A 21,376-nucleotide genomic window follows, 5' to 3' on the forward strand; every position below is an offset into this window, starting at 1 on the left:
AAGTGAAGGTAAGAGTGTATCTCCGTAATGGGAATGGAGAATGGGAAAGAGAGATGAAGAGGGAAAGCCTGTGTATATGATAGAACAGGGAACAGGAGGACATACAGAGCCTTACTTGGTATGGAGGATGACAGATGTGTGAGTGAGTGTGTGAGGATCTGACTTTGTGGTTCCCAGAGAGTAAGGTCTGAGTAACATGTCATACACACACATCAGCACTGTCTATTGCCTCAGTTTCAGCTGGCACTATGTTGGAAATTTGTGCTGAGTGACCTTGCCCTGTTCTTGAAGGCACACTGCCTACTTGTTCCTCTGTGGGAGCCTTAGTCCTAGTCCCTCTTTCCTGAAGTCCTTTTCTGCATTTGAGGGGAAAATGAACTAAGTAGAGAGTAGGCTGAGCAATTAAGGTACATCTCCTGATCAAGTTCGGATCCCTCCTTCGTTGATTCCTTACCATCCTCATCACCACGTGTTTTTCTGAGCATGTGTATCTCCATACGCCTCTTAGATGGTGAGCAAATAACGTTGATAGGTCCCCCGAAAGCAGACTTTTCCCCTTCTGTCTGACCACAGGCTGGGGCCTCCAATGGTGACTTGGGTAGAGGTGTCTTGTCTTGGGGATTGCAGGGTCCTAGGCAATGGAATAAAAAAGAACACTGAGATGAGGCATTTTCTGGGGTCTTTGTCAATTCAAAAACTGCATGTTCAATGGACATTACAGGTCAGGCATCATCATTTCACTTGACACTTGCTCTCACAGTAATTAAGGTGACTTTCCCATTTAAAATTATATTTATTCCAAGCTATAAGTAAACTCTTTTTTTAAAAAATTTTTGTTGATACTTGCTTGACTTTATTTTTTTTATTGTCTTATTGCTTAAAGTATTACAAAGGGTATTACATATGTCTCCTTCCCCCCCGCCCCCCGCCCTTGACAATCTCCCGGCCTCCCCTACCCCCAGTGTCTTATGTCCATTGGTTATGCTTATATGCATGCATACAAGTCCTTCGGTTGATCTCTTACCCCTCTCCCCCGCCCCCCTCCCTTGCCTTCCCACTGCAGTTTGACAATCTGTTTGAGGCAGCTCTTTTTAAATGGTATGTTTGGTGGATGTCACTTGGATTGGGTATCTTGCATGTGATATTTCTGGAGATCTATCTATACAGATTATCAACAACTTCGAATCATGCCTGAAAGACAGTATGCAGGGATTAAAAGGTGGATATCAATTCAAATTCCTCATGAAAAATTGTGCATTTAGAAGATATATGGTGTGACCTTTATGAAGTTCTTAATGAATATCAATGTATTTACATTGCTCTTTATACTTATAGATATATATGTATATATATATATGCACACACACACATATACATACAATGATGTAAAAGGATAAATTTTTATTTTTGGGGAAATTATACACTATTTTATCACTGTTCCTGTTTCAATCTTTGCAAGCTCACTGCTGCTTAATTCACTGTTTAAGATTATCTTCATGTCTCTGAAATGTGTGCACCATAGTATTATTCATATTTCTAGCAAAATGCCATGGTGAATGTAATGTACTTAGTGTTTACATTTCTAATGCGTTGGTTAAAACTGGGTTGAGGTATGATGTGTTATTGAGTTGGTGTTTGCAAATGTAAATGTGGAATGAGCTTTGTGTGACTGAGGAGGGTATGTGTGCTTTTTGTCACTGTGTTCGTTCAGCATATATTTATTGCATAATGTGTAGATTGCATTATCAATAATAATGGACTTAGGTGCTTTATATATTATGTTGTGTAGATAAGGAATGTTATCACTAAGAATATTGTCTTTGAGACTAGAGCAGTTAGTATATTTCCAAAATGTGAGACAATAGTTATAGAATCTGGGGATGTGAAAATGAAGGTTTATAAGAGAAAGAATGCCTGTGCTTTGAAAATAATGGCAGAGAATGCAGAGAATATTTTCTAATACTAAATATGCCATAACAAGAAATTGCATTAGAAAGCAAAGTGTGAAATATTGACTTTTGAGGAGGTTAAAATAGAATATGGCCCCTATGGCCTAGCATTCTAATTCTTCAGCATTCACCACATAGAATTATGGTCATATTGAAAAATATATGTAATAGATTGCCCAGAACATCACATTTTCAAGTAGTTCGACATCAAAGCAACCTGAATGATCGGAAGAGTATAATCAATGCAGAAATAATATTCGTGAAATGATATACAGATACCAAAAATGAACAAAATTAACATCATGTACAACATGGATGAATTACACAAATATAGTAATGAGTGAAAGGAGCTAGACACAAAGTATATACTGAGCCCTTGTATTTCCATAAAATGTACAAACAAGGATACTAATCTAGCCTCTTAGGAGTCAGAGAAATCATAACGGTTTGCATGGCATGGACAAAAATCCAGCATGGAGAATTTAGATGCATGTGGAATGTTGTAGGGAAATGAATGATGGGGACAGGGAAAGCAAAGGGGTCTTATATGAGATGAATGTGAATGGGAAATACTGGCTATGTAAATGTATGGATGTGATGGTGTCCTTGCCTGGGTATCTGTGCACTCTACCTCAAGTTCAGTTCTTGAGGATCCTACCACGTTGGGCCTACGTTAAGTTATTAGTGCTTCCCAGGATCCTGGTACTATGACGTGTGCTTGGCCAGCTCATAGGAACGTATTCTTCCATGTTTCTCTGATAAAACCCTCATCCCCTTAGGCCCTCTCCCATGATTTCCTCAAATAGAACACTGTTCTCCACTGATCTCCTTGGGCTCCCTCCAGCTCTTTGCGGTGTTTTCCCTTGCTTCCACTGCTGATCCTACTAAGACAGTGAAGGTGAACCTTTTCAGCTTGGCCTGTTAGCATTTTGAAAAACCCTAACTTAACTCTGGTGCTGTGTCACTTATAGAAATTTTTTGATATTTGCAACCATAGTAAAACAAAGATTTATATATTTAATATTTATCTTATATATTTAAATGCCATTTAACAAAGAAAAATCTACCAAGAAAATGAGTTCGCTTGTCACCTCTGAAACGCGTGTCATAGGTTCGCCATCACTGTACTAAGAAGATGCAGAATCATTGGAGTATCTGTTTGTCCTGGGCAGCTTGTTGTCGGTTAACGGACAGAAACACTCAGCTCAACCATGGGATCTGTCTAGATCCCACCTCCCTTTGCATCCTACTCAATAGTCCCTCCTTCCCAGCATCATTTTGCTGTCTTTAGAAGAGATGGAAGGAAAACTCGCTGAAGAGGAGGCCTTCCGTGCTTTCTGGCGTTGAGTTGGGGCCTCGGCCTTGTGCCTGCACTGCAAAGCATCTCCTGAATTCAGCTTTGCTGAGAAATTAAATAAAAATAATAGATGCACAGCCCATTCCTGTAATTTGTGTATTTACCTGTCCATTAAACAAAGCGTCTACCATGTACCACATTCATTGAGCACACACAGCCTGGATGGGTAGTGTTATGTGGTTCCTATGAAAATATTAAATGCACGGAGGAGTTATTGTGCTAACATATGTCCTGGGTGACTGGGTTTGTTCAAAGCGGCTTCTTTGAAAATGGAACTGAGATTGCTGTCTTCTTTCAACCTGGACATAAAACTATGTTATCTTTGTTAGCTTCCCTTGAAGGTAGTTCTGAACAAGAGATTACATTTCCACAATGAAAAATGATTGGAACTGACATGTGCCATTTCAGGCTTCGCCATACAAACCTTGAATGTGCTGCTCTGTGCTCTTCCGTTTCCTGACTGGCTGGAACGCTGGCATCTCAGAGGCTCCAGTACAGGACACTTTCTGATGTGGTGGATGGAATACTGGGAAAGAAAATTTTTAACATAAGCAAGCTAGAAGATGTGTGTGAAATCTATAGGGGTTAAGATGTCCATGACCCACACGAGAATTTGGAGTGAAAGTTCATATACATATTCTATTTCAGAATTCTATGTGTGGGATACTTTGAGGTGTTTACATGGCATATCAATGTGGTAATGAGGATGTAGTTTTGTATGCAAGTATTTTTGGAATTGTATGTATGTATTAGAATATTTCTGGTGAGTGTTTTCCATGTTGGTAAAGAGGATGGGGATGAGTGTGTGCATGTTTGCAATGTGGTATGGCAGCACATGTGAATGGTGCAGGACTGGTCCTTGTTCTTACTGTAAGACAGTGAGACTGAGAGTATTAGGGGAAGGGTGTATGAGATCTCAGAATGTTCAGTTCAGTGAAGATCTGAAGGCCTGGTAGCTGAAGTGCCATATAGATTAGAAAGGAAACAGATGAAAGTAAATTATCTTCAGGACATATAAGTTTTTTAGACTTTGACCTAAAGAGGTTTTCTGTGTGAGGGGATGTGGCTTATTTATGGGATTAGTGTGTGCATATTATGGAATTAGTGAATCTGATAATGATTATGTGATGAAGTGAAGGTAAGAGTGTATCTCCGTAATGGGAATGGAGAATGGGAAAGAGAGATGAAGAGGGAAAGCCTGTGTATATGATAGAACAAGGGAACAGGAGGACATACAGAGCCTTACTTGGTATGGAGGATGACAGATGTGTGAGTGAGTGTGTGAGGATCTGACTTTGTGGTTCCCAGAGAGTAAGGTCTGAGTAACATGTCATACACACACATCAGCACTGTCTATTGCCTCAGTTTCAGCTGGCACTATGTTGGAAATTTGTGCTGAGTGACCTTGCCCTGTTCTTGAAGGCACACTGCCTACTTGTTCCTCTGTGGGAGCCTTAGTCCTAGTCCCTCTTTCCTGAAGTCCTTTTCTGCATTTGAGGGGAAAATGAACTAAGTAGAGAGTAGGCTGAGCAATTAAGGTACATCTCCTGATCAAGTTCGGATCCCTCCTTCGTTGATTCCTTACCATCCTCATCACCACGTGTTTTTCTGAGCATGTGTATCTCCATACGCCCCTTAGATGGTGAGCAAATAACGTTGATAGGTCCACCGAAGGCAGACTTTTTCCCTTCTGCATGACCACAGGCTGGGGCCTCCAATGGTGACTTGGGTAGAGGTGTCTTGTCTTGGGTATTGCAGGGTCCTAGGCAATGGAATAAAAAAGAACACTGAGATGATAGTCCCTCCTTAGCAGCACCATTTAGCTTGTCTTTAGAAGAGATGCAAGATAAACTGTCTGAAGAAGAAGCCTTGCATATTTCCAGCCTTGGGTTAGGGCCACTGCCTTGATCTGTGCTGCAAAGCACCTTCTCATATGCATGTTCAGCTTTGCTGAGAAATTAAATAAAAATAATAGAGATGTAGTTGATGTTGTTTTCTGTGTATGTTAGTATATCTGTCCATTTAACAATTAAGAAGAGTCTACTATGTGCCATGTTCAGTGAGCACACATGCCCTTCATCTTCATTGATAGTGTAATATGGTTCTCATAAGAATATTAAATGCACAGAAATATTTATTGTGTGAATATCTGTCATGGGTGACTGGGTTTGCAAAAAGAATGTTCTTTGAAAATGGACAGAGCCTGCTGTCTCCTTTCAACCTAGACATACTGCTATGTTACATTTATTAGCTTCCCTTGCAGGTAGTTCTGACCATGAGGTTCCATTTCTAAAGTAGGAAATGAAGGGAAATGATAGGTGCTACTTCCAGGCATCACCATACAAACCTCCTCTGTGCTCCTCCGGGCTCTTCTGTTTCCTAACTGACTGGGATACAGGCATGTTAAAGGTTCCAGGACAGGAAACATTTTGATGTGATTGATGGGATTCCAGGAAAGAAATTTTCAAATGTAAGAAAACTAGAAGATGTGTGTGAAGGTGGTAGGAGTTAAGATGGCCATGACCTACATGAGCATGTGGTGTGAAAGTTCATGTACATATGGTATTTCAGAATTCTGTGTGTGGGTTACTTTGTTTGATGTGATTACATGGTATAACAATGTGGGAACGAGGATGTACTTTGTGTGCAAGTTCTTGCTGAGTGGTATGCATATTCCGGGACTTATCTGGGTGTGTTTTCCATGTCTGTAAAAAGGGATGGTGACTGAGGGTGTGCATCTTTGCTGTGTAGTGTGACAGCACTTGTGAACAACTGCAGGAGTGGCACCTGTTCAACTTGAGATTTTGAGAGGGAGCCTGATAGAGACCATGTGTGTGCACTCTCAGAATGTTCACTCCATGAAGGACTGAAGGCGTGGTTGCTGAAGAGCCATATGGTTAGACACACAACAGGTGAAATTTCATTTCCTTCAGGGCATGTTAGGTTATCTGTATGGATTATATATGGAATTAATGTATAAATGGGTGAGTCTGAAAAGGGTTCTGTGAAGGAATGAAGACAAGAGTGCACCTAGGCAATGCTGCTAGAGAGTGGGAAAGATAGATGCGTGGTGAAGGCCTCTGTGTATGAGAGAACTAGGGAAAGGAAGGAGAAATGGAGCCTTACTGGGTATGAAAGAGGACAGAAGTGTGTGTCTGCGAGAATCTTCGTTTGTCCTCATTTGAGTCTTAGGTTCTAATTAAGCTTTCTTACACCGATTGGCATGGTCCTCTACCTCAGCCACAGCTGTCCCAGTGCTGCTATGTTGGGGATTTGTGCTGAAGGACTTTGCCCAGCTCTAGAAGGTACACTCCCTACTTGTCCCTCTGCAGAAGCATTAGTGCTTGTTCTTCTACCCTGAAGCCCTTTCCTGTTTTTGAGAGGAAAGTGAGCTAAGTAGAGAATAGCCTGAAGAATTGAGCTTCATCTCATGACCAAACTCAGATCCCACCTTTGTGTATTCCTTACCATCCTTATCAAGACAGGGATGCTTTGGTGGGGAGAAGACACAGATGAAAGGTTTAGAGAAGTCAATTTCTCCTGCTGCCTGATTACGGGCTGGGGCCTCCGCAGATGTCTGACGCTGAGGTGTGTCCTCTTGGATGTTGTATCGTCCTGGGCAATAGAATAAAAAAAGAACATTGATGTGAGGCATTTTCTGAGGTCTGTGTCAATTCAAAAACTACACGTTGAGTGGATATTACATGTCAGGCATCCTCACTTCAAATGACACTTGCTCTCACAGAAATTAAGGTGACTATCACACTTGAAATTCCATTTACTCCAAACTCTTAAGCACGCACTTATTAAATGGTATGTTTGTGGGTGTCAGTGGCATTGGGTATTTCTGTATGTGATATTTCTGAAGATCTACATAGATTATCAAAAACTTAATGTCTTGTGTGAAAGACAGTGTGCAGGAACAAAAGTTGGATATCAACCCAATTTCCTCATGAAAAAGTGTACAATTTGGAAGTATGTGGTGTGAGTTTCATGAAGCATCCTGCATGTATCCATATATTTACATTGCTACCTATAGTGATATTGATATACAGACAGAGATACAAAAAGATGAATTTCTATTTTTGAAGAAATTATATTATGTCACTGTCCCAGTTTCAATGTTAGCCAAGCTCAATGCTCATTATTCTCATCATATCTCATGAATGTATATGCTATGTATATTATTCATACTTGTAGCAAAATGCTATGGTGAAGGTAATGTGCGTGGTGTTTAAGTTTATAATGTGTTGGTTAAAAGTAGATTAAGGTTTAATGTGTGATTGATTTGGTGTTTGCAAATCCGAATATGGGTTGGGCTTTGTGTGACTGAGAAGGGTATATGTGCTCTTTGTGTGTTAGTTCAGCACATATTTCTGTGTGTAGATTGAATTTCCTATAATGAAGGATTTGTGTGTTTTTCATATCATGCAGTTTAGATAGGGAATTTTATTACTGAGAATATTCTCTTTGAGACTAGTGAAGTTGCAAAATGTGTGAGGGCATAATTAAAGAATGTGAAGATGTAAAAATGAAGGTGTATAAGAGAAAGAATACCTTTGCTTTAAAAAAGATGCAAAGAGTACAAAAAAAGAGTGTGTAAATTAGGAGGCCAGTAACATGTAATTGCCTTAGAAGTTAAAAGCATGAAAGAGTGAGGTCTGAAGGGGTTAAGAGAGAATATGGCACCTTAGGCCCAGCAGTTGAGCTCTTCAGCATTCACCAAGTAGAAATGTGTCCATACTGAAAAATACTTGTAATAGAATGCCCAGAACATCACCTTTTCATGTAGTTCAGACACAAAGCAACAGAAATACTCAGAAAAGTATAATCAATGGAGAAATTATATTCATGCAATGCCATACAGATACCAAGAATGAAAAAGCTAAAGTCAAATGCTACATGAATGAATATCACAAATATAATGAAGAGAGAAAGGAACCAGACACAAAGTATGTATTTTGCACTTCTGTTTACCTAAAATTTAAAAGCAGGGATACCAATCTCACAAACAAAATAGAAACAGAGGCATGGACACATGGAATAGACTGACCCCTCTCACAGAGGAGGAGAGAGGAGATGGGATGAGAGAAGGTAAAGGGATTAGCCAAAGAGCACATATGCATAATTGATAGACACAGACAACAGTGTTGTGATGGCCGCAGGTAAGGGGGAGTGGGTGCGGGGGAGGTGGGCCAGACTTAAGGCGGTTGGGCAATGACAACACTTGTTATAGTACCAATGATAAAAATAAAGTTAAAATATGATGTTGCCAAAGGTCCCCTCGAAGACGCAGAAATCCCAAACAAGTTGGAAATACCAGTTCCCTTGAGGAATGTGAGCTACCATTAGAATTTTGGGGTTGGCTCCAATCTGTCTCCCTCCCACCCCTGACCAACAGTTCTTCCATATACTGGTTGCTTGTTTACTTTTAATCTCCATAGTAACCAAAGTATTCCAGTTTTCCAGTTTTCAGAAAGAGCCAAACTTTCTCCTTAATTTAACCATCATTGTTAATGGTTGTTTTTTTGTTTTGTTTTATGAGTGTGTGTGTGTGTGTGTGTGTGTGTGTTTGTGTGTGTAACCCATTTTTTCTTACATTTCACATAGTAGGCCCACATTTATATCTTCATAATCTAAAACATAACAATTCATTTTTACCCCTGAGTAAATCAATTCTATCTGACATTAAACACTCATCCTTGCACAATAAGTTTCAGTGTTCAAAGTCCTTCTCCCTCCACCCCCAATTTATTGCTCACCTCTAGGAGCCAGACTTTCTTCTTGATTAAGAGGAGCATATACTATTAAAAAACTAGTAACAACATTTACTTTACCAATGCCCTTAGGCAGAAATCAAATACAGGGGAATACATTTCCTAAGAAATATTATACTAATCAACCACTATGTCTCTAACAGAGCAACCCAGAATGGCATGCTGCAGGTAGCACATGTCCTAAACCACGGTGACGAGGCCCTGGACATCTAAGTTTACTCTCAGACTCCCTGGGCCCTAAAAAAATCAGCAGGCACACATCCACCTCAGTCTCTCAAGGTCTCTCTCCTCGCTCCCACCGCCCTCTCCCTCTTCCCCTGGTTTATCTTCTTTATCCCCTTCTCTTCATTCTCTCTCTTCTCTCTCCCACCCACAACTCGCTCCCTTTCCTCTCTCCTCTCTCCCATCCTCCCTCTTCTTTCCTCATCCTCTCACTCTCCCTCTCCACCATCAAAACTAGGAATTCTCTATGTCTTTCTTTAGAAAACAGCACCTGGTTACCATATGCCCCGAGAATGTGCATAACACATACCTCTTGACATCCTTGCAGTTTTGATGAAATGCCTGCCTTCCAGATGTTTCTGTTTCTCTTTATGCTTCATGGTTGAACTCTTTAAAGAGTCACTCAAATCAGATACCTTTCTCCCCCAACAGAGTTTGGGGTTCTCCCCCAAATGGGGTTCTCCCCCAAACTCTGCTCTCAGAGTTTGGGGGAGAGTGTCAGTTGGTGATGACAAAGAATAAAATTAACAAATAAAATCAATATAAACAAATTACTACCAATAATAAGACACTTGAGAGACCTCTCCTCTCACCAAATCACTACTCTGACCAGTCCTTAGGACACCACCAGGGCAGTTATGATGCACGTCATCACCATGGTTTCAGTGGTGTTCTATGACCTGTGCATGACATCAGTGGACCCCAGCCACCCAACCAGTATTCACAGAACTATAAGGCTGCCACACCCACTGGCCAGAGTGATCCCTATAGCCAATGGAAACACTACCATGAACTTGAATTTTTTATTGTTTACTTCATATCAAAACGAGAGGATAGGTGACTGAATGAAACAAAGGAAATGATTTTATATGTCTAGGATAACCACATTACTAATTCTCCCCAGTGGTGAGGCTAAGCAATACCTGAGAAAAGTAGGCTTAGAACCATGCCTGTCTCACAGAAAGTGGTATTTTTATGTAGTATATGCTATTGGCAGTTCTATTTAACTAATGTCTAAACATAAGTTATATGTTAGGTATGTATTGGTGTATACTAGTATGTGTGGATTTGAAAATTCCATACAACTCTGTCATTTATCGAGTATCCCCCACTATGGGGAATAGTCTCATACATTTTTACAACAAGCCATTTTCTCTTTGGCTATGCTTTTCCTTATCATGTCCCCAGAGGCTTGGGGAAAGTGGGAGCCTCTGGCCCTTGTCATGAATCCTGTTCTTGTCAAGCTAGAAGGTCTCATTTTCCAGGCTCTGTTCTAGGCCACCATCTAGATCTTCTGGAAACGGTTGGGCTCTAAACGGTTTGAACTCTGTAGAGTCCATTCTACATCCCACCCACCACAGAATATGCCTCATCCCTTAAGAGCAATATGTATTTTCTTAGCAGTTACATTAGAACTTGGCTGTGACTTAGCCTTCTCAGTCTTCCTTATGCCCAGTAGGCCCTGCCTCTGAGTCTTACCCCCATGTAATCATGGGCAGTATTTTCCAGTGCTATCACCAACACACTATTATAAATAGTGGTGGAAAGAGACTGCACTTGCGGTGGTGAACACAATAGAGATGCTGTATTATAGAATTGTATCCTTAAAGCATATTTTTAAACCAAGATAACTCCAGTATCTCAATAAAAATAAAAGAAACTACAAAACAGTAGATGTCATTTAAAAAAGTACGTTTTCAAAGAATTTTGTTACTTCCAGGCTCTTCTACTTTTCTCAATGTTATTTATCTATAACTTAACACTGGACTCTTTCAAGTGTCTCTTCAGTTTTATCTTGGCACTAGGTTTCTTTGAGAAGGGATTTTTACCTTCATGTGTGAATGACTATCACCTGAATTATTATTTTTATTTTGTGCTTTTTGCTTCCCATTTATCTTTTCCTTCAAAGTTTCTTGACCTAAATTATAAATGTAGAGTTTATAATCCTAGAGAATTTAGTGATGTGCTTAATAAATAAAGAAGGAGTGAGCAGGATCAATGAGTGTAAACCCTGGTCATCTGGTGTATGGTTACAATATTTTGTCTTTCCACATGATACTTGAGATTTCCATAATAACTTAATTGCTATAGTCATCCCTATATATAATCTAAGAAAAACTTTTGGATCATCTTTTACTACTAATGATATGGGTAAGATAGACACCCTCATTAAAACACCCATTATTAGATTTCATTATGGAGGACGTAAGAATTAATAGGGTAAAATAGTAATACTATATAAAATATAATAATAAAAGCGTAATATGCTAATTAGACTGGAAGTCCTTCCAGACAGCCTTCAAGATGAAGCCGGGGCTGCGAGGGAAGCCCGGATCCCAGGTGCCTGCTCATGGCTGGAGGGAAGCCGAGGTTCCGGGTGCCAGAGGGAAGCGGGGGGAAGGAGCCGGGGCAAGGAAGGCCTACTCTTGCATGAATTTCATTCATCAGGCCTCCAGTGCTATACAAAACATTTTAGAGCTAGAGGAACAAATGATCCCCTCGCAGAGAAACTAATGATCCAAAGATCTGATATTGCCTGGGTTTTGTAGCTTCCATTGTCATTAACTATTATATTGTTCTTGTGACGTTGGAGATGGCATTTTCTTTCATCATTTTTGGCTCTACCGTCCAATCATTTTATCTGAGGCTCCTTGGTGCCTTTTAACCAATCCATCCCATTCCTCTCTCTTCCTCTTCAGTGTGTACATGTATGTGACCATCCACATTCCAGTTCCAGATGATTCTTGCTTTATCTATTGCAGTTCCTTGCTTTTATGCTTTTCCCTTTATGAACCATTCTCTATTCTTTACTCAGAGTTTTGTTTTTGCTGTTGAGCTGGTGCTAGGGATGCCCACTCATTAGGTTTATGTATGAGGACCTTATCATACAGGTCTGAGTCATAAATCACTTCTAAATCCACTCAGCTACTTAGGGCAGTGATGGCTTTGTGGACTTGGCATGCCCTTTAGATATATTTATCCCCTGCCTTTCTATTGATAGCTTTGTTTTTCACTGATAGCTTTTGAAATGTAAGTCATATTTTATCACTCTGCGGCTTAAAATTTACCAGTAAGTGCTGCCCAGTATAACTTTCAGTGTAGATAGAAATGTTTTATATATGCAAGGTTCAGTATGATAGCCAATAGCCATATGTGGACATTGAGCACTTGAAACATGGTTGATGCAACTGAAGAGCCGAATTTTTAATTTTAAATAAACTCAGATAGCCTGGATAATAGTGTATTGGACAGCACAGCTCCATTGGCATCCCTTCATTCTTAAAATAGAAGCCAGAGTCGTAATCAAGACCTTCTATGATCTGGCTCTTGCTTATCTCAATAGCATCATCTCATACCGTTCTTTCTCTCGGTTCAGCCACATTGGCTTCCTTTCTGCTGCTAGAAAACATCAAGCCCTTTTTAAACTCAGGGCCTTTGCTGATGCTGTCTGCCTGGAGTACTCTTCTTCTTTTTTAAAATATGTTTTTATTGATTTCAGAGAGTGGAAGGAAGAGAGAGAGTGGGATAGAAACATCAATGATGACAGAGAATCATTGATTGGCTGCCTCCTGCATGCCCCCTACTGGGGATCGAACCCATGACTCAGGCATATGCCCTGACCAGGAATCAAACCATTGACCACTTGGTTCATAGGTTGATGTTCAACCACTGAGCCACACTAGCCGAGCTATTTTATTTTTTAAATGCAGTTTTATCCCGTTCTTAGAAAATATGGTGTGATATAAAAATGTACATCTATAAATTAGGAGAGGATTCATTTTTCTATAGCAAATTTATCCTTTCTTTTAAAACTAGGGCCCCAGTTTCACGTGCCTGAATTTGTGCACCTTGAAAGGAACTGTGGGCGGAGAGGCTGCGATGGGCACAGGGGCGGGTCTTGGACCATCCTCTGCGCCCCTGCCGGGCCCCTCCCACCGCGGCTCCTGGTCCCCTGTTTGCCAGCAGCCCCGCTGCAGCTGCCACCGCTCCCACACGATGACAGCATTGGTCCCGCTCGCACCCACTGATGTCACTGAGCGATTGGGGCCAGCGCCGGCAGCTGGTGCCAGCGGGACTGGCACTGTCAGCGGGTGCGAGTGGCTGCTGCTGCCACAATCACCCCTCAGGATCAGGGGGAGGTGGAGAAGCCCTCAGGGGCGATTAGGGCCGGCAGCTGCCACTTGCACCCGCTGATGGTGCTGACGATCGGGACCGGGGCCGGGTGCTGGGAGTGAGTGCGAGAGGCGGCTTTGATGCCGACAGCAGGTGCCAGCGGGGCCAGTGCAGGCAGCAGGTGCAAGCACCGGGTGGGACAGCAGCACGCAGGAGCAAAGAATTTTCAGGAACCACCAGAGGCTCGCGCCGATGACAGCGCCCAGTGCCCCACCTTGGTCTGGCACCTCCGCTTATCTGCTCCACCATCCTGCTGGGGCCGATGCCCGCCATGTCCCCACACGCCCCTTGGTGGTTAGCGCATGTCATAGCGACCAGTTGTTCGGTTGTTCCGCCATTTGTTCTATTTGCATATTAGGGTTTTATATATATAGAATTATTCAGTTGGTAAAAATGTAGTTGACTGATAACTTTTCAGTAATATATTATTGCTTAAAACAGGGTTATGGCTATATTATGGCTCAATTCGAAATACAAGTAAAATAGAGGATGCTGAGTTTTTATTTTTATTTATTTTTTAAATATATTTTTATTGATTTCAGAGAGGGAGAGAGAGGTAGAACCATCAATGATGAGAGGGAATCATTGATCGGCTGCCTCCTGCATGCCCTAGACTGGGGATCCAGCCCACAACCCGGGCATGTTACCTGACTGGGAATCGAACCATGACCTCCTGGTTCACAGGTTCACACTTAACCACTGAGCCAAGCCAGCCCGGAGATGCTGAGTTTTTATTTATTTTTATTAATTTTATTTTTTAATTAAATCTTTATTGTTCAGATTATTACAGTTGTTCCTCTTTATCCCCCCATAGCTCCCCCACCCGGTTCCCACCCCACCCTCTGCCCTTACCCTCTGCACACTGTCCTCATCCATAGGTGTACGATTTTTGTCCAGTCCCGCATCCCCCACACTCCATTCCCTCCCGAGAATAGTCAGTCTACTCCTTTTCTATGCCCCTGATTCTATTATATTCACCAGTTTATTCTGTTCATCAGATTATTTATTCACTTGACTCTTAGATTCACTTTTTGATAGATGTGTGTTGGTTGTTCATAATTTGTATTTTACCTTTTTCTTCTTCCTCCTCCTCTTAAAGAATACCTTTCAGCATTTTATATAATACTGGTTTGGTGGTGATGAACTCCTTTAGCTTTTTCTTATCTGTGAAGCTCTTTATCTGACCTTCAATTGTGAATGATAGCTCTGCTGGGTAAAGTAATCTTGGTTTTAGGTTCTTGGTATTCATCACTTTGAGTATTTCTTGCCATTCCCTTCTGGCCTGCATAGTTTCTGTTGAGAAATCAGGTGACAGTCGTATGGGTACTCCCTTGTAGGTAACTGACTGTTTTTCTCTTGCTGCTTTTAAGATTCTTTCTTTGTCTTTTGCTCTTGACATTTTAATTATGATGTGTCTTGGTGTGGTCCTCTTTGGATTCCTTTTGTTTGGGGTTCTCTGTGCTTCCTGGACTTGTAAGTCTATTTTTTTCAGCAGGTAGGGGAAGTTTTCTGTCATTATTTCTTCAAATAGGTTTTCAATATCTTGCTCTCTCTCTTCTTCTGGCACCCCTATAATTCGGATGTTGGTACACTTGAAGTTGTCCCAGAGGCTCCTTACACTATCTTCGTAATTTTGGATTCTTTTTCATTTTGCTTTTCCGGTTGGGTGTTTTTTGCTTCTTCGTATTTCAAATCTTTGACTTGATTCTTCCGATCCTCTAGTCTGCTGTTGGAACTCAGTATAATATTCTTATTTCAGTCAGTGTGTGCTTAATTTCTAGTTGGTCCTTTTTCATAACCTCGAGGGTCTCACTAGATTTCTTGAGGGTCTCACTAAGTTTATCGGCAGTTTCTAGAAAATTCTTGAAAAACCTTATGAGTGTGGTATTGAACTCTTTATCCTGTAGTTTGCTTTCCTCCATTTCTGTCATTTGTGACCTGTTTCTTTGTCTCCACATTTTTTATGCTTTCCTGTGTTAATAGAGTGGCTTCCTCTGCTAGGTGTCCTATAGGGCCCAGTGTCTCAGCCTCCCCAATTACCTGAGGTGGACACTCTTGGTGCACCCCCTTGTGGGCTGTGTGCACAGTCTTGTTGTAGTTAAGCCTTGATTGTTGTAGGTATCACTGGGAGGAATTGACCTCCAGGCCAATTGGCTGGGAAAATCAGCTGTGTCTATGGTGGGAGAACTTTTGTGCTAGAGACACCTTTCTGGGGAAAGACTTGCTTCAGTGGGGCTTTGGTGCTCACTGTATCTGCCCCCTGAGTGTGTCCCTCATGGATCTGAGGAGTTGTAATCTGGATGGTCCCACTCTGGCCACTGGGTACACTGGCTCTTGGATCTCTAAGGAGGTGCTAATTTAGCCTCTGCCTGAGGCTACTCATCAGGTGCTATGGAGAGATCTGCAGATTCCTCTTCTTTGTTTGGGTTTTGGAGGTGCCCAGATGAGGCCCAGCTGTGAAGCAATGCAAGCTGCTGTGGAGCCTTGGGCCTTCTTTTGGAAGTTCTTGATCTCTCTGACCCAGCTGCAGTTTGTTAGGTAATTTTCAGATTGCAAAGGGCCAGGCCTTTCATATGCAAAAGCCTCTGCACACAGCTTGGGTGGGTGGGGTCTCCGGGGATCAAAAGGGTGGAGCAAGCGACTATGGCTGTTCCTCAGTCCTACCCTAAAAGGCCCCGAGTCTCAGTGTCCCGGTAATCACTGCAAGCACCTCTGAGAGAAAGCCGCCCTTGCGTTCCACCTGATGCCAGACAGTCTAGTTTCTTCCCATATTAGTCTGGGTACCTAAAGACTCGCCCAGAACTGGAGTTCAGAGCCTTTGGGAGCTTGTGACTCCCTCCCAATTGAAAAAGACAACAGTGTACTCAGTTGCCAGCCCTTTCCACGTGCGCCTCCGTAACTCTGCACTTTACTTCCGCACCTCCTCTGAGTCTCAGTGTGCTTTCCTCTTTCCTTCTAGTTGTAGAATTTCCACTCTGCCAGCCTTCCTGTGGTTCTAGATGTTGTCCGTTTTTTCTTTTATTTTTTTATTTTTATTTTTTAATTAAATCTTTATTGTTCAGATTATTACATTTGTTCCTCTTTTTCCCCCCCCCTAACTCCCCTCCTCCCAGTTCCCGCCCCACCCTCCGCCCTCACTCCCCACCCACTGTCCTCATCCATAGGTGCACGATTTTTGTCCAGTCTCTTCCCGCATCTCCCACACCCCTTTTCCCCCCAAGAATAGTCAGTCCATTCCCTTTCTATGTCCCTGATTCTATTATAATCACCAGTTCATTCTGTTCATCAGATTATTTATTCACTTGATTCTTAGATTCACTTGTTGATAGATGCATATTTGTTGTTCATAATTTGTATCTTTACCTTTTTCTTCCTCTTCCTCTTCTTAAAGGATACCTTTCAGCATTTCATATAATCCTGGTTTGGTGGTGATGAACTCCTTTAGCTTTTCCTTATCTGTGAAGCTCTTTATCTGACCCTTCAATTCTGAATGATAGCTTTGCTGGATAAAATAATCTTCGTTGTAGGTTCTTGGTGTTCATCACTTTGAATATTTCTTGCCACTCCCTTCTGGCCTGCAAAGTTTCTGTTGAGAAATCAGCTGACAGTCGTATGGGTATTCCCTTGTAGGTAACTGAGTTTCTTTCTCTTGCTGCTTTTAAGATTTTCTCTTTATCTTTTGCTCTTGGCATTTTAATTATGATGTGTCTTGGTGTGGTCCTCTTTGGATTCCTTTTGTTTGGGGTTCTCCGTGCTTCTTGGACCTGTAAGTCTATTTCTTTCACCAGGTGGGGGAAGTTTTCTGTCATTATTTCTTCAAATAGGTTTTCAATATCTTGCTCTCTCTCATCTTCTGGCACCCCTATAATTCTGATGTTGGTACGCTTGAAGCTGTCCCAGAGGCTCCTTACACTATCCTCGCATTTTTGGATTCTTTTTTCATTTTGCTTTTCCGGTTGGGTGTTTTTTGCTTCCTCGCATTTCAAATCATTGACTTGATTCTTGCGCTCCTCTGGTCTGCTGTTGGGAGTCTGTATAATATTCGTTATTTCAGTCCGTGTATGCTTAATTTCTAGTTGGTTCCCCAATATAACATCGAGGGTCTCATTAGTTTTCTTGTCGATCTCATTAAGTTTATTGGCGGCTTCTAAACAGTTCTTGAGAGACCTTAAAAGTGTGGTTCTGAACTGAATATCCTCCATTGACAATTTTGTCCTGTTTGTTTGTCTCCGCATTTTGTTATGCTTCCTTGGTGCACCCCCTAGTGGTCTTTGTGCGCAGTCTTATAGTTAAACCTTGATTGTTGTAGCTAATACCAGGGAGGGTTTGACCTCCAGGCCAAGTGGCTATGAGAATCAGCTGTGTCTGCAGTGAGAGAACTTCTGTCCTCTAGGGAGGTGCTAATCTGGCGTTTGCCTGAGGCTATCTGGCAAATGCCTCTGTGCAGGGCTTGGGCGGGGCGGGTCGCACAGGATCAACAGGGTGGGCAGGAGAGAGCAGTTATGGCGGCTCTCAGTCCTGTCCCCAGGGGCTCTGCCTCCGAGTCCCAGCACCCGCTGCAAACCTCGGAGAGAAAGCTGCACTCGCTCTGACCGAAGCCAGACAGTCCCGCTTCTCCCGTTTGAATCTGGGTCCCTAAAGACTCGCCCGGATCTGGAGCTCAGAGTCTGCGACTCCCTCCCAATTGAAAACGCCAACCGCGCCCTCCGCCGCCAGCCCGCTCCGCGCACTCCGCACCTCAGAATTTGACTTCAGCACTGGGCCTCCTCTGAGTGTCCGTATGCGTTTCTCTTTCCTCCTAGTTGTAGGACTTCCACTCAGCCAGCGTTCCTGTGGTTCTGGGTGATGTCCGTTCCGTTTTTTAGTTTCACTTTTGAAGTAGTTGTTCAAGGCACCAAACTCCGGCGTTAACCTATGCCACCATCTTGGTTCTCTCCCCGTTTTGTCTTTCAGTTGTATTTTTAAAGTGGTTGTGCGAGGCAGCAATTTCTAGTGTTTACCTATGCCGCCATCTTGGTTTCTCCGGATGCTGAGTTTTTAGATAGGAAATAAGTAGTTGCTTTTGAACTTAGTGGTTTGAATTTTCTTAATAGCTAACTCTGGGAACATGATTTGTTTTATATCTATGTAGATAGTTTATCAAGGCTACTGATAAGTATGCTTACATTATTATTTATGTTTAACTCTGTAATACACTTAGTTAATATTTATTTCCCTAACCCCTTCCCTTTTGTTTTTTTCTTTGATTTTAGGATCATCATGCCCAGAGTTCATAACATAAAAAAGCCTCTTACATCTCAGATTTCTTGTTTGACAAGTGAATCTTATGAACAGCTTGATTTTTTGCCTGATAAACTAAGAGCAAAGCTGCTTCCTTTTCAGAAAGAAGGCATCACTTTTGCCCTTAAAAGAGATGGCAGGTAAGGTACTTTTTTCAAGACATGCTACAAATGTTAAATCCCTGGCAAGTTTTATAAAACTCAAAGCTCTGTACAAAGCTGTGTGTGTGTGTGTGTGTGTGTGTGTGTGCGTGTGTGCGTGTGTGTGTGTGTGTGTGTGTTGTATACATAGTCTTTTGAGATATGTCTTATTTTGCCTTCATTTGTGAATGATACTTTGGTTGGCATGTAATTCTACGTTGATAGTAATTTTTTAGCACTTTGAAAGTTGTAGTCTGCAGTTTTCTGGTTTTCACAGTTGCCGTTAACAGTACGCTCCCAAGTCTCAAAATCTTACCCATAGGTGACTTATGAATTACAAAGGGAAAAAATTACAAAATGGATAATGTTAGACAGGCATAATGTGGTGCACGGAAGGTGTATAGCATTCCTTAGTGGTGTTCTTCCTGGAAATACTTGACCTTATGATCATAAGGAGGCAGTCAAACCAGTTCAGAATGTGGGACATTTTTTCAGGACAACTGACCTGAACTCTTCATATGATTCAGTGTCATGAGTGAGAATGTTCTAAACTGAGAGATAATTAAGAGCTACAATATCTGAAAGTAAAACATATATTTTGATTAGGTCCTGAATAAGTACAACGGTAAACTTTAGAGGACATTTTTTAGATAACTGAGAAACTTTTATCTGGACTCTATTAGAGTGATGTTATTGAATTAATGTTGATTATCTTAGATGAGGTAATGGTGTTGTAGTTGAATAGAATGTTCTTGTTCCTGGGATGATAAAGAATTTTGGGGTGAAGAATCCTCGTATTTGCAGCCTACTTTCTACATTTTTCCAAAAGGGAAAGACATGTGTCTGTTTTGAAAAACTTTGAGTGTGTCAGCCAAAATGTTAACAGAGTTAATCTGGTAAGTGGTATAAGTATGTTTCATTTTATTATTGTTTGGCTTTTCTGCGAGTTTGAAAAATTTCCAAACCAAACCAAAACAACCCCCTGCCCCACCACACACCATCACACACACACACACACACACAAAAGAATCAGTCTAATTTTCATTCCTTTGTAAATCATTTGTTTTTATCTGTATCTGATTTTAAGATTTTAACTTTATCTTTGGAGTTCTGTAGTTTTACAATAATTTACTCAGTATTTTTTAAAATAATATATATATATATATTTATATATATATATTTTATATATATATATATATATATATATATATATATATATATATATATATATTGATTTCAGAGAGGAAGGGAGAGAGAGATAGAAACATCAATGGGGAGAGAGAATCATTGATTGGCTGCCTCCTGCACGCCCCTCACTGGGGACTGAGCCTGGAATCTGGGCATGTGCTCTTGACTGGAATTGAACCCTGGACCGTTCAGTCTGCAGGCTAATGCTCTATTTACTGAGCCAAACCGGCTAGGCCAATTATAGTGCATTTCAATCTGGGATTTGTATCATGTTAATTCTGGAAAATTCTCAGCTATTATCTCTTCAAATATTGATTCTTATCCATTCTCTTTATTATCTTCTGCAATTTCAATTAGATTTATATCTGACCTTTTTACTCTATTGTATACTTTCATTAATCTTTCTTATATTTTCTGTCTGTGCTACATTATATCTGTTTTTAAAGATCTCCCTTATTGTTCATTATTCAGTTATTCTAATTTGCTGTTTAACTCACCTACTCAGCTTGTAAAAAACTGAGAAAAGTGTGCTGATCATTAGTGTACAACTTGAAGAATTTTCACAGTACAGCCATCACCAAGATCCAGAAAGGGAATTACATTACCAGCATCCCCGAAATCTTCCTCTTGCCCCTCCCAATCACTATTACCTCCCTCCTCTCCAAGGGCCACCACAGTCCTGACCTCTAACACTATAAATTACTTTTACGTGTTCAACTATATAATTGTAATCATCCAGGTATATGCTTTTTTGTGTCTGGCATCTTTCACTCAACATCATTGTGAGATCCTTTTATATTGTTGCATGTGTTTATACTTGGTTTATCCCCATTGCCATATAAAATTCCACTGTGTAAATATACCATGATTTATTTATTGATTCTACTGTTGGTGAGCATTTAGGTTGTTTCTAGTGTGGGGCTCTTAGAAAAGCAATGCTATGAACATTCTTATATAAATCTTTTGTTAAATATGGATTCATTTCTCTTGTGTATATACCAAGAAGAGAAATTGTTGGGTAAAAAAATGTGCATATATTCCACTCAGCAGCTACTGTCTGTATTAGTTTGCCAGGTCTGTCTTAATGAAGTACCTCAACTAGGTGGCTTAAGCCACAGAAATTTATTGTCTCAGAGTTCTTGAGGCTAGAAGTTGGCTCTTTGCATTGCCTGTAAATTATAGAAATCATTATCAATTTTCAAACAAAAAGTTGCTGGGATTGTGCATGGGATTGTTTTGCGTCTATAGTTCAGTTTGGGAAGACTTGATATATTTATAATATAGAGTATT

General features: G+C 41.0%; 1 protein-coding gene across 1 annotated transcript in view; it reads left to right on the plus strand.

Annotated features, from left to right (window-relative positions):
- Window positions 1-21,376, plus strand: part of ZRANB3 (zinc finger RANBP2-type containing 3) — a 243,488-nt gene that overhangs the window by 32,782 nt on the left and 189,330 nt on the right. Inside the window, exon 2 of the mRNA XM_036320667.1 lies at window positions 18,731-18,898. Within this exon, the coding sequence (XP_036176560.1) occupies window positions 18,738-18,898 (161 nt within the window). The 5' untranslated portion in view covers window positions 18,731-18,737. The remainder of the gene's footprint in view (window positions 1-18,730; window positions 18,899-21,376) is intronic.

This window comes from Myotis myotis, unplaced genomic scaffold (assembly GCF_014108235.1).
Source record: "Myotis myotis isolate mMyoMyo1 unplaced genomic scaffold, mMyoMyo1.p scaffold_m19_p_8, whole genome shotgun sequence".
Classification (NCBI taxonomy): Eukaryota; Metazoa; Chordata; class Mammalia; order Chiroptera; family Vespertilionidae; genus Myotis; species Myotis myotis.